The sequence below is a fragment of the Diadema antillarum genome, unplaced genomic scaffold (assembly GCF_040938485.1).
Source record: "Diadema antillarum isolate AM-2024a unplaced genomic scaffold, OU_Dant_1.0 seq00001134_RagTag, whole genome shotgun sequence".
In the NCBI taxonomy this organism is placed as follows: domain Eukaryota; kingdom Metazoa; phylum Echinodermata; class Echinoidea; order Diadematoida; family Diadematidae; genus Diadema; species Diadema antillarum.
Window position 1 is genome coordinate 90,774 of NW_027271946.1, and position 21,287 is coordinate 112,060.

The 21,287-nt window shown below is 39.0% G+C and overlaps 1 protein-coding gene across 1 annotated transcript in view; it reads left to right on the top strand.

Annotated features, from left to right (window-relative positions):
- Window positions 1–272: 272 nt before the first annotated feature.
- Window positions 273–21,287, top strand: part of LOC139744079 (extracellular serine/threonine protein CG31145-like) — a 180,292-nt gene continuing 159,277 nt past the window's right edge. Inside the window, exon 1 of the mRNA XM_071654538.1 lies at window positions 273–1,148. Coding sequence (XP_071510639.1) covers window positions 550–1,148 — 599 coding nt within the window. The 5' untranslated portion in view covers window positions 273–549. The remainder of the gene's footprint in view (window positions 1,149–21,287) is intronic.

The window sequence follows — 21,287 nt, forward strand, 5'->3', positions numbered from 1 at the left end:
GATCAAAGGATCGATAGTTTGTCACTCTGCTACTGAATATGCATTTCGCCGATAAATGAAACGACTTTGAGAGAGGTACAATGCGGTGACGAATAACGGAGCGCCGGTTATTGAATGGAGCTATTTATACTCGGTCGGCTATCCATGTCTAGCGGAGCTGTGTGTTTAGTTTGCTATCACGAGCTGCATGTCCAATAGTGGATTGAGCCTGTGTGCTAAACGACTTCAATAGCTGGCTGGCTTGCTGTGCGCTGCTGCAGACGATTCAATCGTGCACCGCGCGAGCGAGCTGACTATCGCCAGTGTAGTGAGTAATGCAGATTGGACAGGATATGAATTTTGTGTAAGCATAATCAAGAGATAATGTCCGCAGATTTGACTTGCCCAGAGCTTCTTATCTTGTTTTGTACCACCCTCGCAAGGCGGAGGCACTAGTCCTTGTTGTTTTCTCCAAGACAGTGTAAATCCTGATGTTTTCAACCGAGATAAGTGTTCATTCTTCTTCTAGAGGCACAATATTTCGGTGGCTGCAGCGAAGCCCGTGTCAGGATGAAGCTGAAGCAGCGAGTCGTGCTGGCCAGTGCCGCCATAGTTGTCGGGTTCATGTTTGTCGTCGCCCTGCAGCAAGCAGGTCTCGAGCCCATCTCCGCCTTACACAATGTCCCGCGTTCAGGAAATCTCGATTTCAGAACTCGAGAGAAAGATGCGAATTACCAGGGAGGTGGAGAACTTGCGCTGAATGCAGGTGAGAAAAACGGTGAGAATGGTGTGGTGATGCTACGCAGACAACTCGAGAAAGTGGACTCGAAGTCAGGTGGAGCACGCAATGGTACTAGACTGGAGGGCCCCGGTGGCGGGGGAAGAGCTGACCTGTTCAACAACAGGACGCTGGTAGAGGGGTACGGGTTAGGGGATGGACCAGCCGGAGGTCGTGCTGCAAGATTTGGCCAGCCGCCGGTGAATAGACCCCTAGGCTTTCCTGAAGAGGGCAATTTTTATAACATCGGGCACAAGTTTTCCGCGTCGTCCGGTAACTCCAACCAAAGATTGAGCGATGGAAAGTACAGGAGATTATTCGACGAAGTGAGCAGTTTAAACAAGGCCCCAGTCAGAGCAGAGCCGCTAATCAGATCGAAACGCACAAGCAGGTAAGAATCACATTTTTGCAGCACATTATTTTTGCAGTCTGTTCACGACTTATTATGTGACTTCGACAGTTCTTAAATTTCGTCGCAGCCCTTGCACACAAGGCGCAATGATCTAGGTCCATAAACACGTACCTCGCGAAGATGCACCTTCCTAGATCTACCACCTACCTTGAGTGGTCTATCATGTAGGTTGATTATGACCCATGACATGTTTGTCACAGTGCTCAAGCAGTTTCTATCACGCAGTGATGTACAGTTGTGACTTTTGTAACCTAATTATTTCTTCTGGAATTACTTAATCACTGTTTGGCCTTTCTGTATTGATTGCATGCAGTTTTTTGTTTGTTTGAAATGTTTATTTGCAGGAAAATATACACATTTATCTCCCTGAATGGTTTTATTGGTATTGTTCTATGTTCACTCCCAAAAGAATGTAACATACATGTAGCAGTGAACATCACCCTTTCATTTTCTAGGCAGTTCAATTTAACGCAAAGAAAGCTGTGTAGTTTTTTTTTTTTATCTCTCTCAATGCTCGCTTGCTTACAAGTGAATTATCACATCTGAAAATGAAACTTTCTGTTCGTACATCAATCATTCGAAGAGTAATTTCCTTAAACATTTTTTTCCCCCGAGAAGGACACCTTGATTTATAAAAACAACGTTTGCACATCGGTCGAAAACGAAAGAACATAGGCACATACAACCTTGTACAGCCACCACAATGATATCAGCTTGTTATTAAAGGCTGATTACTTGTAATAAATGTAGAGCAAGGTGAAATCACACCAAAATGGAAAACACAAGCGTTTCCATTGAAACACTTCATTCTACCTAAATGCGACATCAGCTAGAAAAATAGTCTGTTTCAAATGCTGAGCAAACAGGACGTTGCAATATATGTAATATAATTATGAAGTGTATCTGGAAGTTGTTAGACAATACATTGTATGCCCAATATTGATGGAGACTACATAGTTAACATGGGCCCAGCGGCTATAGATTTGTCCTCTTCAACTTCCCACGTTTCCACGTATTCCAGTTCATGGTGTGTACACGCAGGTTTGGAACTTGGACGTTGAAATAGATACTGACAGTCCTGAAATTCGATTATAGGTTGAAGAGGGAGGTGGGAAAAAGCACCTCCCTTGGTTGAGATAGGAGGTACAAGTGCATCATTCCTAATTCGTGGGTACGCTCTTTCCCTACACGTACGTACTCGGGGGGAAAAGGCAGTAACAACCATCGCGGGGGCAAAATGATGCAGCACCTAATCGTGTGTGGGGAGGTTGCCATGGTAACGCAATATCGCTGGCAGTGTCTCATTTAAGTCCAGCGGGTGTGATGTAACATTGTTCAGGTCTGCATTGAGCAGGCTTCTCACAAAAGGTAGATAGGATTGCCGCTTTGTGATAGCAAGCTGTCTAGACACACTGGCTGAAAAATGGCCGTGATATCGAAGGGATTCCATATCAAAGTGATCTACTCTGGGTATGCTAGATGAGCTGAACTACTGTACTCCCCCCATCTCCCCCTCTCCATATTATCTCCCTTCCTGCCCCCCCCCCCACCCCCCCCCCCCCCCCCGTCTGCGTCACTTTCACATTATGACATACTGCTAACCTTTATAAAGTGCAAGGAGTTTGAAAGATGACATGCATTTAGCGGAACATGCTATCTTCAGGTTAGCTGCCTGGCTCGTGGTGATAACAGTGCAGTGATTGTACAAGCATCCCTGAAACTAGTTGAGAATGGCAGCGAACATATAGTAGGCTATATCACGTCAGTTCCCTTTGATTATTTTAAGGACACACACCATGGAGCTTCGTTGCTTCATGCTCACATTCACATCATTTACAGTAACGTTAAAGGGATTGTACAGTTTTGGTTGAGACCTAATTTCAGGTTTCTAACATTTTTTGGTGAAATAATGGGAAACCTCTTATGAAATATGAAAGAGCATGTAATTCTATGAGGAATTCAACGTTAATTTGATGAAAATTGGTTTTGATATGGCTGACATATCCAAAAAAGAGCGATTCTAATAAAGTGTGGGACCCACACTTTATTACGATCGCTTTGTTCTACTTTGTTTTTGGATGTATCAGTTATTCCAAACCCGATTTTCATCAAATAAACTTTGAATTCCTCTTAACATGGTATGCTCTGTACTATATCATAAGTGTTTTCTTGGTATCTCGCAAAAAGTTAAAAGCCCAATTCTCAATCCCTTTAAACCAGTGATAAACGTGTGGGCCATTGGATTTTCGAGTAAAATGGTTCACTAGCAGGTCCTTTTCATGGCTCATCGGTCTTCTTTCTCTTCGAATTAAGGTTTTTTTTTTTTTTACTTTATCCTCCTCGCTCCAGTGTCACTATTGTATTTAATCGTGCAGAAATTGATTGTAATTATTTGTTTGTGTATGTGTGTTTTTTACGGCTGTTAGTTAATTTATCTGACAGGAATCTGCCTTTGAAAGGCCTTAATGCCTATTGGTGGCATCCAATTTTATATGATGCTTCTTACATAATGTAAGCTGCAAATGTGGGATGTCATTTGCATGATTTTTTAAATTTTACTCACATTGTTTAAATAAATGAATTGAATCGAATAAATTGCTGTATTGGCCAAATCTTTGTCAAATTCCTATGGCCAGGCCAATAGGTTGTTAGTAGTGATATTCATTAAAGGAACTACTGAGTATCTAATTGGCCCTACTGGATATAACTGGGATTGTTAATGTATACTCAGCAAATTGTTTAGGGACCATGCGTGTATGCGCTTTTCACTGGTAAGGTCATGTTGTCGCAGAGTTAATAGCACCCAACGTATCGCTGACATTGCGTGAAGCATTGTTTTTCCCCTCGCTAATCCCTTTAGTTCTGACAGGAAAGACACTGAAGAACTGGGTGAGATTATTACGTGAGTAAACTAATTCCCAAAGCGTATCGCTTAACAATCAGTCGCTACTTTACTCACGGAAATAAACAGCGAAATATTTTCGTCGAGTGAGTATTGACATTGCGATTAAAAAAAAGTGTAAAGGTCTCGGTGTACTGTCAACATTTGCGACGATTTTGACCTATTACTATGAGTACGCTTTTTGTTATAGAGAATCCCTTTGAACGACTGGAACAAGAACAAAACAATGAAGAGAAAACACAATTGTTATGAAGGACTTTACTGAACACACCGCGCATGTTGGTGCAATCCAAACTGAACAGTGTAAATAATTTCACAGAATGTCAAATAGATGGATTATGTTGGGTACAAAGTACTGCCTACATGATGTAGTGTGAACTATTAATCACCAACCTATTTCGAAAGAGTTTGTTTAATATCACATAAATAATGTAACGGTGTTAAGCGAGTGTAACACATTACGATTTTTCGGTTCTTTATCATACCTGAAAGGTCTTTCAGTTGAGAATATTATCCTCAGTCATGTCATTATGGTCATTACACGTAATTGTCCTCGAGGAGAATTAAAAAAAAAAATGTTCATCGGCTGACGTTTAACAATGCAGAACCACCTTTGATCTTTAGACTGCTCATTTTACTGGCAGTCTATTTTTCTATCTCCAAATCTAGCTGTAAGTCTTTGTTTGAGATTTTTGTTGAGCAATCAATAGGGTTAGAAACCAATGATCAGACGGATGTGTGTATTTCGGCTCAAATGTAGGCAACGTAAAATACCACACGTTGACCACAATGACTACATTATGTTTACATCTCAACAGCTTAGATAAATTCACGGCATTTCACGGTCTGCAGCGCTTGTAAGGGGGAAATTATGCCCAAAGTAGAAAATAACAGGGCATAAATGCGTATAAACAAGTGCTAGATTAGACAGAGTTATTGCAAATTATAAAGGGCAGACGCGGACGGGGCAGATGCGATCGCTGTATTCGTAGGTCATTATTTTACCATGAATGTTATGTAATGGGCACATCAAAGCTTAGTTCTAATCACATAGTATATATAATACTCAATGTCGTTTGTGCAATCCTCCTTGCTGTATTTGTTTGATGAATCTGCTTGAATTCTATATACAAGATAAATTATTACATCAAGTGTACATCATCCTTGTCAGAGGACGCAGTTTTCTTCTAGGAAAAAAAAATCCCGAAACTCGTAGGTGGTGGTATCAAGATGTATTTTGGTCGACTTAAACGAACGAGGGTATTATCTATGATACGAGATACGCCTTGAAGACTTGATTTTGGGCCACACAGCAATTTCTTCAATAGTCTACCTTACATGATTTTATGAATAATGACCTAGATAGGCAATTATCACAGCCTTCTTCATACATTCCTTTATTGATGAAATTAGATTAAAAACGTAAATAACCAAGATTATTTATAGAAGACTGTCGAGCGTCGCGCCGGTTGAAATTGATTCGCCCCTTCCATTGCATGTCATTTTCCATTCGCTCGTGGTATGAAGAGGTGCGAAATATGAAGAAGTAATCAAGAAATGCAAATTGTGCAGTTCGTCCAGACAGGGACGAAGACGAGAATTTAATGGGATTTTTTTTCCTCGACACTCACTCGCCTTGCTATGTTTAGTATATAAATCAGTTATCACAGCAGTTGACGTTAGAATTGTGACGTTAACAGATCTATAGTTTAAAAATACAACGAAAGTTGGCTTGAAACTATTCCTCGTAGTAAAAATCAGTGAATGAATTTGTATGTATAGGTACATTGTTTGACACTTTAAGGCAAGATAAAAAAGAATACTACCACTACTGCTTCTGCTGCTACTACGACTGCAGCTGTTAGTACTACTACTATTACTACTACTACAACTATTATTATACTATACTATACTACTACTACTACTACTACTACTACTACTATTACTACAAGCTGTAAAAACATCGGTGTTAGATTTAACACCATGGGTGTTAAATCTAACACCGATCAAACTTCAATAGAGGACCACATCCACAGGTGTAGAAAATGCACTGTGTTGGTGTTGAAAAGTGTTCACCTGACACTTCGCGGTGTTAATTTGACACTGTACATGGTGTTATTTTGACACTGTGCTGGTGCTAATTAAAAAATAACACCACATGGTGTTGATTTGATATTTGTTGGAGTTAATATCTATGGTTTAACACCCGTCCAGCTTCAATAAGAGACCACACCCGCTGGTGTTACTGTGGTGTAAATTTATTTTCACATTTTTTCAAAAATCTAGTATATTAATGTAAAATTCTTGATCGTCTTGTTTAAATAAAAAATCAACAAGAAGTGCAGTTACTGAGAAACTCTTCAAAAAACAGTTTTATATTTGGAAATGACACCCGGAGGTGTTAATTCAACACCATAAATGAGCACCGAAAATTTAACACCAGCTCGGTTTTCACTATTTAACACCGGACTTTTTGCAGTGTATTATTATTATTACTACTACTACTACTATACTACTACTACTGCTACTACTATACAACTATTATACTATACTGTACTTATACTATAATACTACAACTACTACTACTGTAATATTACTACTACTGATAATGATTACCAGGTACGTGATATTGAAATGCCTTCCTCTCCTCCAGTCCCAGTCCTTGCTTATCAATAAACAATGTATTTATCCTCGGCCTCAGATGAAGAGTTCAACAATCTACATGTTTATGTACGTCATGTGAAGGTATTTGGCCCGAAATCGCAGATGCTTATATTCATTACATGACTTTAGCTGAGGAAAGGACAACAATGCTGGCACGCTAAATGACATTGATGCGCATTTTGTATTTTCTTTTCGAGCAGGTGCACCATACAGACGACGGTATCCATGTAAACATGCTGGAAAGATCGTCCTGTATGATATAGCTATGCAAGTCTTGTTTTTATCATTTTTTCGTTTCGCTTTCAATATACTGCCTGTGATGTAAGTGTATTAGGCCTATATCCTCATTGAGGCGAGCGAGACCTCGCTGGTGTACTCTCAACGAACTTCCCATCTCCATCTTTTATAAAGTTATCCGGCGTTCTGTGGAGCTCAGATTATAAGTTACCACTATCGTCATGTACTTGTATTCAGCAGTGCTTAGTTTGAGCATTTCCAACTGCATGATGTCCATCTCCAGCGTACAAGATCATTATCAAAGGTGTCATCCATGTCTTAGGCAGTCTAGACGAAGCATTGCAAGTCATTATTCTAGGAAGGTTTAACGTTTTGTATTCATTTCCTAAGAATTATTAGTATGCAAAAAAGCATAGAAATTGAATGCTTTTTGGAAATCAAGTTTCCTGACCATGTTTTAAAGTTAACATTCATACGCAGTTATGATACACCGAGCAAGGGTACTGATAGCGGACATACTAGTAGTTGATTCTGCGTTCTGCAGAGAACGTCTAAAGCAGATCTACATTCAGGCTTTAGATTCAGGAATGACAGAGAAAAAAATCATATTTGTTATCACAAGGGAGTGCTTGATCCAATCCCTGGAAAAGGGGAGGGACACTTGCCGCCAATTTGAGGGACATCCGGGCCATCAGTCAACACAGTATCATCGCGGCACGTCAGTGGTGGGTCAGTGGGGTCTCACTGGGAGATACAAACCTGAAGTCATGGTGACGGTGGACAGAGACAGAGACAGGAGACAGAGACCAAGATGAGATTTGAGGACATTGTATGTCAGGTGCTTCGGGGAACAGATAGGAAAGAGGGTTGGGGGATGAGAGAAGAGGAGGAGAAGGAGGAGGAGTTGGAGGAGGAGGAGGAGGACGAGAAGGAGGAAAGGGGGAGGATGAGGAGGAAGAAGAAGTGGAGGATGAGAAGAAGGAGAAGAAGGAGGATGAGATGGAGAAGGTACAGGAAGAGGAGGAAGTGATGAAGGTATGATTGAAAAGTAAGATGGAGGAATCATGAAAGGAAAAGAAGAGAAGGGAGATTAGATGGCCAAATAGAGGCAGATGAAAGAGGAGGAAGTTGCGGATAAGGTGCGGGAAAAGAATACAATAATCTAGACTATCTTCGGACCCGGACATCAATTCAATTCATGCTATTCAAATTTACGTTCCATGCATTTATATATATATATATAAATGCATGGAACGTGAATTTGAATAGCATGAATATATATATATATTCAATAGTTTGTTTATTTCTATTATCAAAAAAGAAAAAGAGAACATGATTCAAAGCGGTACAAGTTGTCGATTTGTGTTTCATTCGTCTGATAAGGGTAGGGTTTTTTTTTTTTTCAAATGTAATATAAAGTATATGCACGAATGATGTCATAAAAAAGGAACAATGCACACTTTGTCACGGCAACAAAAAAGTAAGTAATCATAACGATGGAAAACAGTGTTCCACTAAAAGCCAAGCTTGTAAGACGTGGAACACTGGAAACAAAACAACGACAGCACCAATTTGTTATACCAATACAATATATTAATATTGAATTCATCTGTATACCATTGTACATTTGCTCATTGATATTTGATGCTGATACTATAAACAATACTTACTATTATTTTAGAATGCAAACATACAAAATGTATAACATAGCAGATTTATGGCACAGACACCATTTGGCCATGTATGCCAGGAAAATGTGACCAAAAAAGAAGATAATAATACACGCGGCCACACAAAACAATGACGACAACAACAACAACAACAACAACAACAACAACAACAACAATAACAACAACACAAAACACAGACATTTTTCGACAAAACGTGACATACGTTTCACACTTTTTGGTGACAAAGGAATCTGTATTCAGAAAGTTTCACGAAAGATGTCGACGGGTGGAACAAACTTGTACAGTAAAATTAATGTATCGAAATATCGTGTAGAACTTTCATCGAGATATGCCTTTACAATATTATCCATGTAAATGTATAATATCACAATTATTATCCCAGGCATGAAAATATAAAGGGGGAGGGTGGATATTTGGTGTATTGAATGAGAACGAGGAGTGTGAGTGGGAGAGAGGGAGAGTAATTGAGTTATAGGGTGAGGATGACGTACGAGAGAAGAACTCAAGAACAATCAAACATGTGTCAGACTTGGCTACTGGCTTCTCCAAGCAAACCACATGGCAAATCTTATTGTTTGCTAGTGAGACTTGGCGATATTGACTTGCTTGCATATAAACAGCGCTAATAGTCATGCGCACCATACAATAAATATTGCTTGAATCATATTTGATCTTGCAAAGCCCACAAGACAGATACAATGAACCGCAAACAATTGCATAGGGACTATATGATGCGACCTCGAAAAACTGCAACCATCATTATTATTTAGAAACTGTTACTGATTGTCCGAAAAGTGCGATTGTTTTGGCAGAATTATTGAGGCCATTGTGGTCGCATCCGATCGATGTGGGAAGGTCGTTCCTTAATCCTCCAAGTTTGTTTTTCCCGTGGAATCGTTGGTGATTGATTTTATTATTGTTATTATACTTACTTATATCAATAATGATATTGTAGTACATATGTTATTCTATAATGCAATATGAAGTTTTGATGTTGCTCCAGACATTAAAAGAGAATGCAAGGGTGTCACTGCTTTTGAAAATTCTGTAAGAATATTCTCCATGCAAAACTATTCGATGAGTTAAAAAAGATATTTCAATATACATGTAGTGAGCTTTCCCCCACTACCGTGGACGTTAACAGAGCCAAATGATTCTTTCCCACCTTCTCTGCTTGTGCGATGATGCCAGCCAAAATATAAAGGCTGGGTGAATCTTAGATGTCTTTCTCCAACCAATAAAAGTTATCTGTCAATATTTTTATTTCCACTTATTGTCATGTCTTGGAGAGCTGAAGGCTTACTGTATAAGTCGTGCGTTACGTTCATTTGAAAGTACCAAGGAGCCACTAAGTCTGTGAAAGTGCTGAGAGTGATTATAAATTCGTCGTCCCTTTTCAGGAAGAACATTATGGAATCACGAAGCGATAAATCTTACAGTGTAACAATGCTACAGCGTCTCATGCTCGTACTGTATTGGTCGTAAAGGTCGAACTTGGAACTCCGTTTTCATTTCTCTATTATTATGATCGCTCTCTTTTCCGGGTTAGTGTGTACTTTCTCATCTAGTGACTATGAATACAATTATTCATATCAAAATTCTGCCCTACATGCTATGTATACTCATTAGTTCTTTTTCGATGATGCTGTTTTGTTTTGTTTTTTGAAGTGTGATTTGCCGCCCTGATTTCTGGAGATATAGTCATTCCTGTAATAAAATGCAAACGACAGGTGTAAAGAGATCTCAATAAAGCGAAATACGTTTTCGGCTTCTGCATCGACATAAAGTCTGTACTTTCTGTCACAGCAACGAAACAGTCGTGGTGATGTTATGTCATTATGCATAAACTGTACAGGATCGATATTAATTACGACAACTCTCAGGCTCTTCGGTCGGGCGGTATACCATTACCAGTAGGGTACCTATACGCTTCTCTCTCTCCCATTCACCTATTGTATGTTTCGCTCCTCAATCGCATATTACAAAATGTATAGTATTGAGCCAATAATGCCGTGTACATTGTTGGCAGTGACTATGTGTATCAATCCCTAGGGTGTCCGTAGTGGCTTGAAACGTGACGTTGGTGTTTTTCTGACATTGCTCGCGACGTGCCCAGATCAGAAAGGGTAGCAATCACGACCCCGTAGAGAGGCATCATGGGATTGCAAGGCTAGCATGTGCTGTCACATATACATCATGTACATGGCTGAACGTTATGATGGGAGAGGAGTGCGTGTATAAGCGAGATCATAAAAGGGACCCAACACAATCAATTATATCATGATATAGTCATTAGACATTTCTCTTCCTTCGTACCGTAAATGTCGATCGGAGCAATTTGTAAATTAACCTGTCAGCACCTAATTAAGGTTTTGACACATGTCTGTGCTTCCACTTCCTTGGGAGCTTCCCTTTTCACTTATGTATAAAACATGTATATCTCCATGACGGATTAACGTCCGACGGAGTCCTAAGTTTGGCTCAATTTGTTATTTTTGTATTTATCTTTTTGGGCAAATATGTAAGAACGGTGTCATTGTGTCTGTGACAAGCTAATGGTAGTCCTCTCAACATAGCAGTAGAAATAGAATAACCCGTGAACCAATAGTTTATTGGAGATGTTTGGCAATAGCACTTATCATAATAAATGATCCGAACGTCTATAAACACTTTTGGTCGAGATACGGCTTAGTAGCAGAAAACAGAGCATATAAATCATAAACATGAGCGCAAAGTACGTGTAATTTGGTGTATCAACACATATCCGTGAGCAATATGACCAGTCTTGAACAGTGATAACAAGAAAATTCACAACCAATTACTGCATATTTGGCCCAAATTTAGCAACGTTTTTCAGCCAATATCTATCAACTCGTACTGTATAGTGCTACGCGTGTAACGTCAATTTGCCTTTTTACTGCATGTGCATGCATCCCTACGACAGATGCTCGCTTTGGTAATATTGTGTTGAGTGTCCGGATATGAGATACGGTGATATTTTTTCGTACGGTACGTGCACACCGCATCCGCTGCTCGCTACACCCTTGGAAGCTGTGACTAGCCCTGCATGTTTCATCAACTCATTGTGAATGTTTAATTATCTCGCTCAAGTCAACGTATGAAACTCTAATGATCGCCAGGCGAGGCTGCTCGTAAATTTCAAGTCCACCTCCTGCTCTCTCCATCTCTCTTTGTCTGTCTGTCTGTCTGTCTGTCTGTCTGTCTGTCTGATTGACTCTCTCAGTTGTCTTAATGTACAATTAGACACTGTTAACTGGCTGGCATGTAACCCCTGTAACCCAGTAATTTGGACAACTGACTAAGAGCGACCATGCACCTCTTGCGATCTGCCAACATCGTCACACAGCTTGATTGTGCGGGTGTGTGTTTTTTTTTCTGTCTCGTTGAACATGAACTACTAAGCCATTTCGTGTTGGCAAACATAATTGAAAGGGAAGTTACGCATTGTAAATCACAAGCACACATACACACACACATACACACACACACACACACACACACATTTACACACAAACAAAACAGATGCAACAACCAAAATGATTTCCCCTTAGCTTCCGTTGTGAGCTCGCCGATCACGTTAAAGGTCATTTAAGAAGATTATCGATTAGTTCATTAATGGCAAAGGATTGAATTCAATACTTCACTACACAATTATGTATTCCATGGACACAGTTGCAAATGGTAAAAGTTTATGTCCAATGATGTAGTCTCCTGTTTTTGATGTCATTTTTTATCATGAACGAGATTCAAACAGCATGTTCATATGAATGCGTATAATTATAACTCAATGGAGTGATAAAAGCGAGTCCGGGATTCAGCTGCTGGCAGTATAAGCAATAATATGATACTGCATGACCAACCGCGTCAGTACCAGCCGAATGCTTTACTTGTGACAGTGTGTGACGATAAAAGAACAGCATATACGTACAGAGAAAACCAGCTTAAATGTAAATAACAATTTTTTTCATCTAACGAAGATTCTTCTAGGATCGAAAGCTGAGGTATCCTTATAGCTTCATTTTACTCCATAGACTCGCCACTGTAATTAGTAGTTTTCAGCGACTTCCTATACCACTTCTTTAATCACTTTTTTTTCTTGCCACATTAAATTTTGGTGTAAAGTAGCGGACATCCTGTATGCCTTCCGCACATTCAACACTGTCCTTGTAGGACCATGGTAAATGAAGGGAAAGAAATCTGTAACAGGATTCAACACTAACTTTTTTTTTGGCCCATTCGGTCACTGAAGTCTTTATATCTGAAATTTTGGTGGTCCGCTAAAGATGTAATCCGAAATAAAAGCAAAAGTATCAATCCATTTTTAATCTTAGTTGCCCGATCGGGACACCAGGGGATAGATTTGGTGGTCCGACACCAACTTTTAGTGGCCACCAGGCCTCCGTTAATATCGAGCTCTGTCTATAATGAAGTATTTCTCGATTAAAATTAGAGAAAAGTTTGTAGAAAGCGCTGACATATTATGAGATTGGAGAAGGAGACGGCAAGTTACGTACATGTAGAAAATCCTAATAAAATGAAAAACATCCCGTGAGCTTCATTATCTTCATCATCATCTTCAGAAACTGTACGTCTTCTCTCACAGTATATTGATATTATGTCGCTGGCTTTGTATTGATGAGCGCATCCAGTACCACTGACCGATACATTCAATAATAAAGAATAAAGAATTCGTACAGACACAATAGGTGATCCGAGAGGACACTCAGATCACCTAATTAGGTACCTATTTTAGTTACTTATCTGGACCCTGTTCCTCGTGCAATCACTTACTGTAAGTCCCTCAAAGACACTATTTGTTTTCTGTGTGATGTCCATTTTCTGCTCTTGCCCCAAACTCTCATATCGTATTTTCACGGTATTCTAAGCGAGATGTGCACTGGAATTGATCCCATATTTTGATCGGTTGTAAAATTGCCTTTGTATGATAATGTTTTGTTTATCTGTCGGCTATCTATGTTTTTTTTTTTTTTTAAGATTTCATCTCATATTATGCTGTGCGGTATATATAATTAAACCACACGTTCTGACTTGACTCATTTTATACAGCACGTTGACGAGCTTGCCCTCGAGTCGGAAATTATGTCCCTGTGAGGCCTCTTTAAAAGTTATTATTCGCACATGGTGCACACATACGTACAGACATGCACACACATTTTTTACACTGATGTTCGTTCACTTGGAAGTACTTGTACTCCTTACACACAACACTGTCCGTTTATAAGGTGGGAAGAGACATTATTGTAACAATTACGCAGTGAGAATTCTAGTTGCTGAACTCTATGGTGTGAGAGTGGAAAGACTGACGTCACAGACCCCGGGTACGTGGTTAATCTTTTGTCGCAGTGCTTCCATTGCCAAAGGGAAAAAAACTACAACAACAGTAGCAACAACAAAGAAAAACAAAAAATGAAACAAACAAAAACAAAGACGAAACTATTAAACGAACAAAAATCTTCATCGATTAGAAATGTTTTGTATTTGTGGCTAAGTGCCATAATATATCTGCGATTCGTGTATTACAGTACATCGTGTAAAAATTGTACGGGTCACGTATCAGTCTGAGAAGGGAAGCTGGCATGGACACACAAGGATGACAAGTTACGCTGCTTGATAATCAAACGAACATATGACAGCAAGCTCTAGAACTTGGCACCAGTTAAACTTCTTTCTCTCTTTTGACTCTCTCCCTCTCTCTCTCTCTCTCTCTCTCTGTCCGTAGGAGAGAAAGTTCCTCGTTCTGCCCGAATCTGCCATGACCGGAACTCTCGAATACGATAAGCCTAGTTCTAGTTACGCGTCCTCTGAACTTGTGGTAATCGATTAATCCCTGAATATATATGCCTTGTCCTGGTTTCAGGGGATTGCGTGTGTGTGTGAGAGAGAAAACAAAAATCTGCCATTGATAACTGTCCAGATGACATTTCTGTATTAACCCATGCCCTAGTAATCCCTTACAGACGCGTGTTATGTGCGTGATCGGCTGTCAGATGTATTGGCTGCAGTGAATTGACAAAACTGTCATTCATTTTGCTCTCTTTGTTCTTGTTTAATAGGACAGAATTATGAATTCATTATGACTTTGACGGTTTAATGTTTGCTGGGTGACAAGAACTTCTGGCTATTTAGGCCAAACCTGGTCCAGATGGTTGACCAGTACAGATGGAACCCATTTATGAATACGGCCTACATTAGCGTTTTATTTTATTTTTTTTTTGTTTTTCATAAATTATTGGGTGTATGGAGTTATATCCCACGAATGCACAATGACACTTTTCCCATTATTGGTATGACTGCACGATCATTGAATTCCGTCGCTTTGTTAACGGCTGTAGTGTCAGAGGTTAACTCAACGGATGTAATCTTATACTCTCAAGTGAGCACGAAAATCAAGACGTTATAATTCATGTGTTAATTGATGATGATATCGAGAAAACGAAGAACTATTATGACAGTCATTTTTTTCCATCACCCATTAAGACGGTGTCGGGGAGGTAGCTCCGATTGACTATCACGTGCGCATGCCTCCGATGATGCCGATTCGGGACTGTGTGGAAAAACGAAATTGCGCGATCGTCAATATTGTGACATCACCCTGATAGACTGTGTCCCAGTTTGGTGAATAGCGAGTATAGTGTAAGGGGATATTGCCCGATGTTACTCTAGTCTATTTACAGAGAAATAAGGCCGTACAATTTAACCAATGAACAGGGGGGGGGGGGGGGGCAGGAAGGAGGCAGATAAGAACGGGAGTGAGATGGAAGGCAGAGAGAAGAGCGTGAATTATTACTATATATATTTTTTAAAGAAGAACAAAAGGATGAAAATTAGATAGGATACTAGATTCTTGAATTTATACATGTCTCTTAGATTGACTCTGTGTTTTAATCAATTCATGTACACAGAAATAATGAACTCAAAATCTAGGACGGGAATGAATGCAATGGTCGGGAATGGGTTAAATACACATATGAAAACGAGCAATGTCAACCTATATACTCTTTGATATCAAATAGCCTGACTGTGCATGCAGTTACGTGGTAACGTAAACCATTCGCCATTGTGCCCAAAATCATACCAAATCTCTTAATCCAACATAGGGAAAGCTGCCAAGTTTACACGGGTCTGTTTAATAGCTTGAAGCGCATCAGCAGGATTTTCTATACCTTAATCTCCCCCTGTAACACGAGACAGCTTGCCATTGTGAATGAACTTTGCGTACATCATAAATGTTCTGTGATGATAATGTTAATCACGGAAAATTTTTATGCTGCATGCAAAGTTCATTTGATTATAATTTTCAAGATTGTATTCCATTCTTGCTGTATACCCAGTTTTATACGGTCTCTGATTTATTTATGTTTGTGCGATTATTACTTTTATTACTGATAAGTCTGGTTTACTGTCCTTTTTTGTTACTCTTTGCCTATATACTTCAGGGAGGTAGCTTTTTCTGATCTCTGTTGAGGCTCTGTGTTTCTTTACTGTATATAGGCCTACCCGTATACGCATTTACACTGAAACAGCACCTTTTAATGAAAATAATGTGAAAAACCCAAGCCACAATTGGGGGCTTAACCAGAATTTACATTTCTATTCGAAATACGTACAATTTGTGTCTTCATCAAGCAGCAACAGTTCCATAGAATAATTATTGTCTATTTTAATGGAGAGAGACTAGTGGAACAGATTCTTTTTTTTTTCAACGGCTCGTGGAAGAAATAACCCCCGTTGCAATTTTCTACTTATTATCCAGAGAGTCGCTACAATTTGTATGTCATTACGCGTCCAGATGCAAATTAGATTCTGTTGATTATTCCCAAGCAAGGTTGCGCCAATTATACAACGCCACAAAACAATCTAAATGGGCATGCATGTATTCTTCGCACACCCCCGACTGCCGACCGTCATAATTCAATACATCAAGGCTGCTATGGCGGAAATCACAGCGTTGCAATCACTGAATTCGATATTGTGCCATCGCTTTCAAAGTGACCACAGTCATGATATACTTGACAATTAATTGGCGATCTGTTCCAAAATATATTGACTCGTCTTGTGTAACTGGCTTTTTTGTTAGTGAGTTTCTAATATTCAATATTTGATATCACACTGTGAGTTACGTTGTCATGGTCTGTATAATACGGATTTTGCGGTCTATTCTCTTATGGCTTTGCGATATAATTACCTTGAATATAACCACATCCAACCAATATGACACTCAACGCTCTGATTCCCTTTATAGACACGTTACTAGCCAAGCATGTAGGCCTATACATTAGCTATATTTTGTTTCGCTTCACTTTGATGGGTACATATATATATATATATATATATATTCAACTGGCGAACGTGGATCGATTGATTAAAGCCACTATTTACCATTTGCAGATAAAAAAAACAACAACTCTAGTCATACTCAAAATAGTTCTAAAATGTGAGTTAGGGATAGGAACAACCAATGTAAAAATGTTAATCAGTTTAATTAAAGTGAAATATCTTAAGTATACAAAATGAAAAGTTTAGTTTTATTAAAATCGTTTCTAGAATAAACCGTCGTTGCAGTTATAGATATTTGAGAAAATTAGTGATATCTCACATTTGTGGCTGTATTGCAAAGTTTTTATATGATAGGATGTTTAGTGATACAACTGATAGATGTAGGCCTATGCATCAAATGTGATAACTCGAACATTGTATGTTTTAATCACTGTTCCCATTGATAAACAGTATAGCTAAAAATTCATCCTGGCGTTATTATTAAAGTATTGCATTGAACCATAGGAACATGTCCTTGCAATTAAAATTAATCATATATTCAGTGAAAGTGATTTCAAATGGAATCGCTGTTTCCCATGAAGCATGAAATCCCGTAATGCATACCAGCTTGCAGGATAATTTTGAACATTTTTTTTAAACTTTGGGAACCAAAATGTGATTTTAGCCTTCGAAACATGATTTTGATTGTGCGATATGCCATTGTGGTCTGCAAAGATTGGCAACCTTTTATACTAAACACTAACCTAAAAAAAAACTGTGCAAATACAATGAAGTAAGTTTTTCGCGTTTTGACAATTTATATTCCACCTATGATTTTGATTTACATTTTTACTATGTGCAGTTTACCGTCCACTCGTGCGTGGGTGATTTCGCTGTTAAAATGTGTTATGCGGAAAGAACACACTCTTTGAAATATTTGATTTCAAACTATAAAATCCAAAAACCGACTGAATTGAGTCGCGCGCGTCTGTGATAACAAACTTCCGGTCGAGTGAATACCTGTACACTGGTTTATTGATTTGATGGCCGCGTACATCGTGCGCTCCTGGTGTTGGAACGGTATCTCCCGAAGTTGACCAACTCCATTTCCAATCAAATCCCTTCAAATATCCATCACAAACGGATGTATGCTGGTGATTGAGCAGGTGTGCACACAAATGAGCAAGGCCTCACGGTTTCTAGGGGACCTTTCCTCTGTACGGATATTGATTAATATGGACTGTGCCGCATTGAACGATGTTATCTTGTTTATGGTGATGGTTAAATTAGAATCATTTCATGGAATCTACCTCCATTGGAAGGTATCTATTATTTGCTCTAAATTTCACAGACAATAAAGGAGAAAGGATACGAGTCGCAAAGTAAGTTTGGGAAGAATTCTGACCATTTTGTTGCATCAAATTCATGCTCTTATATGTGACTGTCAGACGTCATTTGTACTCAGTAGGGCCGATGGTAGCCTTCATATTTTCAATTTCAAAGTATAGACGTCAAAATGAATGTCATGAAGAGACAGGCGAAAAAATAGGGATTACACAAAACTTTGCTTCTATTCCAATTTTGTGAAGTTCACAGAGTTTGCTGATGAAGTTCATCAACGCACAATAAAGAAAGGCTGCAGCTGGCGCGTTAAATTTTATGTATATCAACAGGCCTAGTTGCTGTATTAATTTCAATACCCTTTTATAGGAGGGAGATGACTTTGTTGTGAAATGTTGATGTATCTTGCCATTCATACCCTTTAAACACCCGGCCGCTGTACAAATTTGCATGAGTCATTGGACTACAGCAGGAGAGTCCAGGGAGGGAGAGCGCTGAGGAACTCAATATTGTAGCCTTAAATCCCCAGGATTTGATATCATGTTGTTTATGACATTCAATGTCACCGCATGTAGAATGACATTTCGTTTTCAGAGGAAATCAGTTTCGATGTGCGGTTGCCGATTTCATCAGGAACCTGAAAGTCGCTCGCAATCGAATCTCAAAAAAAGTTTTAGCCGGTGAGTATATAGATCGAGTTTCACGTTCTCATTTCGAAATGGACAATAATAAAGGCTTCAGTATAGAATACCTCGTGTCCTATGAAGTATCCAGTAATATGACATATGCCAAGCAATGAAATAGAGAGGGGTGGCAGAAACCTCGTAATCTGTGATGCCAGGGACCGAAGCAATATATATTGAGACTTTCCCTGAAACCCCGTCGTCGCCTGCAGATTTTTTTAATATTGAAGAACAGATTGATGGTGAAGCGAGTACTTTTTCGTTATAATTGCATAAAGTTACGGGATCCTTGTACGAACAATGACAAGAAAATGGAATGGAAGGAAAAGTGCAGAGCTGTATACAAGGAGGGAAATTTGAACTATATTTTCACAAGAAGTGAAAAGAAAGCGACATGAAGATCACAGTGCATTGTGCGCAATGGAAGTGATATAGAATTACAAACTTGCAAGAAATGAAATAAAGATATTGGCAAGAACAATACGAATGATCTTTGGAGAAATAGTGCCCCCCCCCAAAAAAAAGAAAAAAAATAAAGATAATGCAAGGTATGTGTTGTTTTAAATTTGGTTTTGTTAATACCAGAAATATATCTTTATTTATCATCGATTTTACATGACATGATTGTGCGTAATTAATTTCCTATGAACAGTTTAATGAGAGTGTTCTTGTTAGACATTTCTGTGGAACTCAAAAAGACTTTCCTTTAAAACAACATTAGCAACGACAACAATAACAACAACAACAACAACCACAACAACTCAAAAACTCAAATGAGTGAATCCTCATAATTAGAATATTTGCCGAGATTTAATCTTCTCGAAGTCTAGTCCAGCTTCCATATAGCCCCGACCTTTCTCCTCTTCTCTCTCTACCTTTCGTTTGTAGATATATCTTTTCTATCAAAACTCGACCCAATCTGCCCCCCTTATTTGCCCTTTCCCCACCATCACGTATAGGACTAAATACGGGAACCACACACCGCGTAGCATTTCAATTGCCCCCCTCATGACTTGACATTGCCCTGTACTTTCGAATAAATCCATCTGTTATTAAATTAATCAAACTTCTCTCCATGCACATCCAATAAAGTTTGCAGCCCCTCTTATTGTGATTGTGTTCGTGGCATTTTTTTTTTTTTTGTGTGTGTGTGTATGCCATTCCTGCTTTTCTGCGTAACTCGCATTGAAGTATAGCGTTTTTTGTTCAGCGAAAATTATCCATGAGCTGCATCCACTTTTTGTTCATGATCCGGCCAGAAAATTGAGATTATGTTAAGCGAATTCTATGCGTAGTTATAAGCTACATTGCATTTTCCGTGCCCAGAATTGCATAAGACAGAGGAGTATGTATTGTTTCTATTCAAGTGTACCTCAGCCAAGTTCCCCCCCCCATGGTTTTCATGATGCACCTTGGAGAGATACCCTGGCTCTTTCTTCAATCCCATTCAAAAGTTTTCTGTCCACTTCATTTAATGGATGAATCTGGATTTAAAAGCTCAAGGAGTAAGTTTCCATGCAGGTTTAGGTTTGAAGAGGCTTTGCACAATAAGGTTGCAGATTCATGCTAAGTTTTGGGGGTACGGTCAGTGTTATGGGTGTGTTGCAATCATGATTTCATTGGACGGAATGAGAGATGAACCGAACTGAACAAGACCAAACAAAATGTTGTAATAACAAACAACTGAAGTAGCCATTTCATTACCGCAATCTTTATGAGAACACCATAATATATTATAGTTCAATAAAGCGAAATCATTTGGTCGCAGGAATAGTGGGCGTACTTGCTGGGTGCTTAATGGTGAAAATAATATTCTTACAACACTCTGAACAACGCTTTCACACAGTTACAAATATACTTGTCCTTTAGACATTGTACAATTTTACCTCCTCTCTAGTAAACACATAAAATCTAGATTTAACGCTTAAATAAAATGATCGCATCAATAAATTTGAGATATCTGCGTGGACAGAAGATAAATTTTAATTTCTGTTTCTTGCCTTGCTTCAATATTACTATCATTCTCTTGGGGGGGGGGGGGGGAGTGGTGGGGCGGATGGCGTATGGAGATGTGTAATTTGATAAATGTGAGTACCAGAACGATTGAGGTAGTTTCAATTCTCCAACAAACTCAACCGAATTTAAAGGTGACTTGTACTCTCTTTTGCATGTATTATGACAGTAAATTTTATATCAAAATTCACGCTCAGGTTCTGTAACATATTTGTATGACGTTTTCCTCGATTATTACAGCTATCTCCAAATCGTCTCATGGCATGGTCAACACATTTTGAGGCGATTA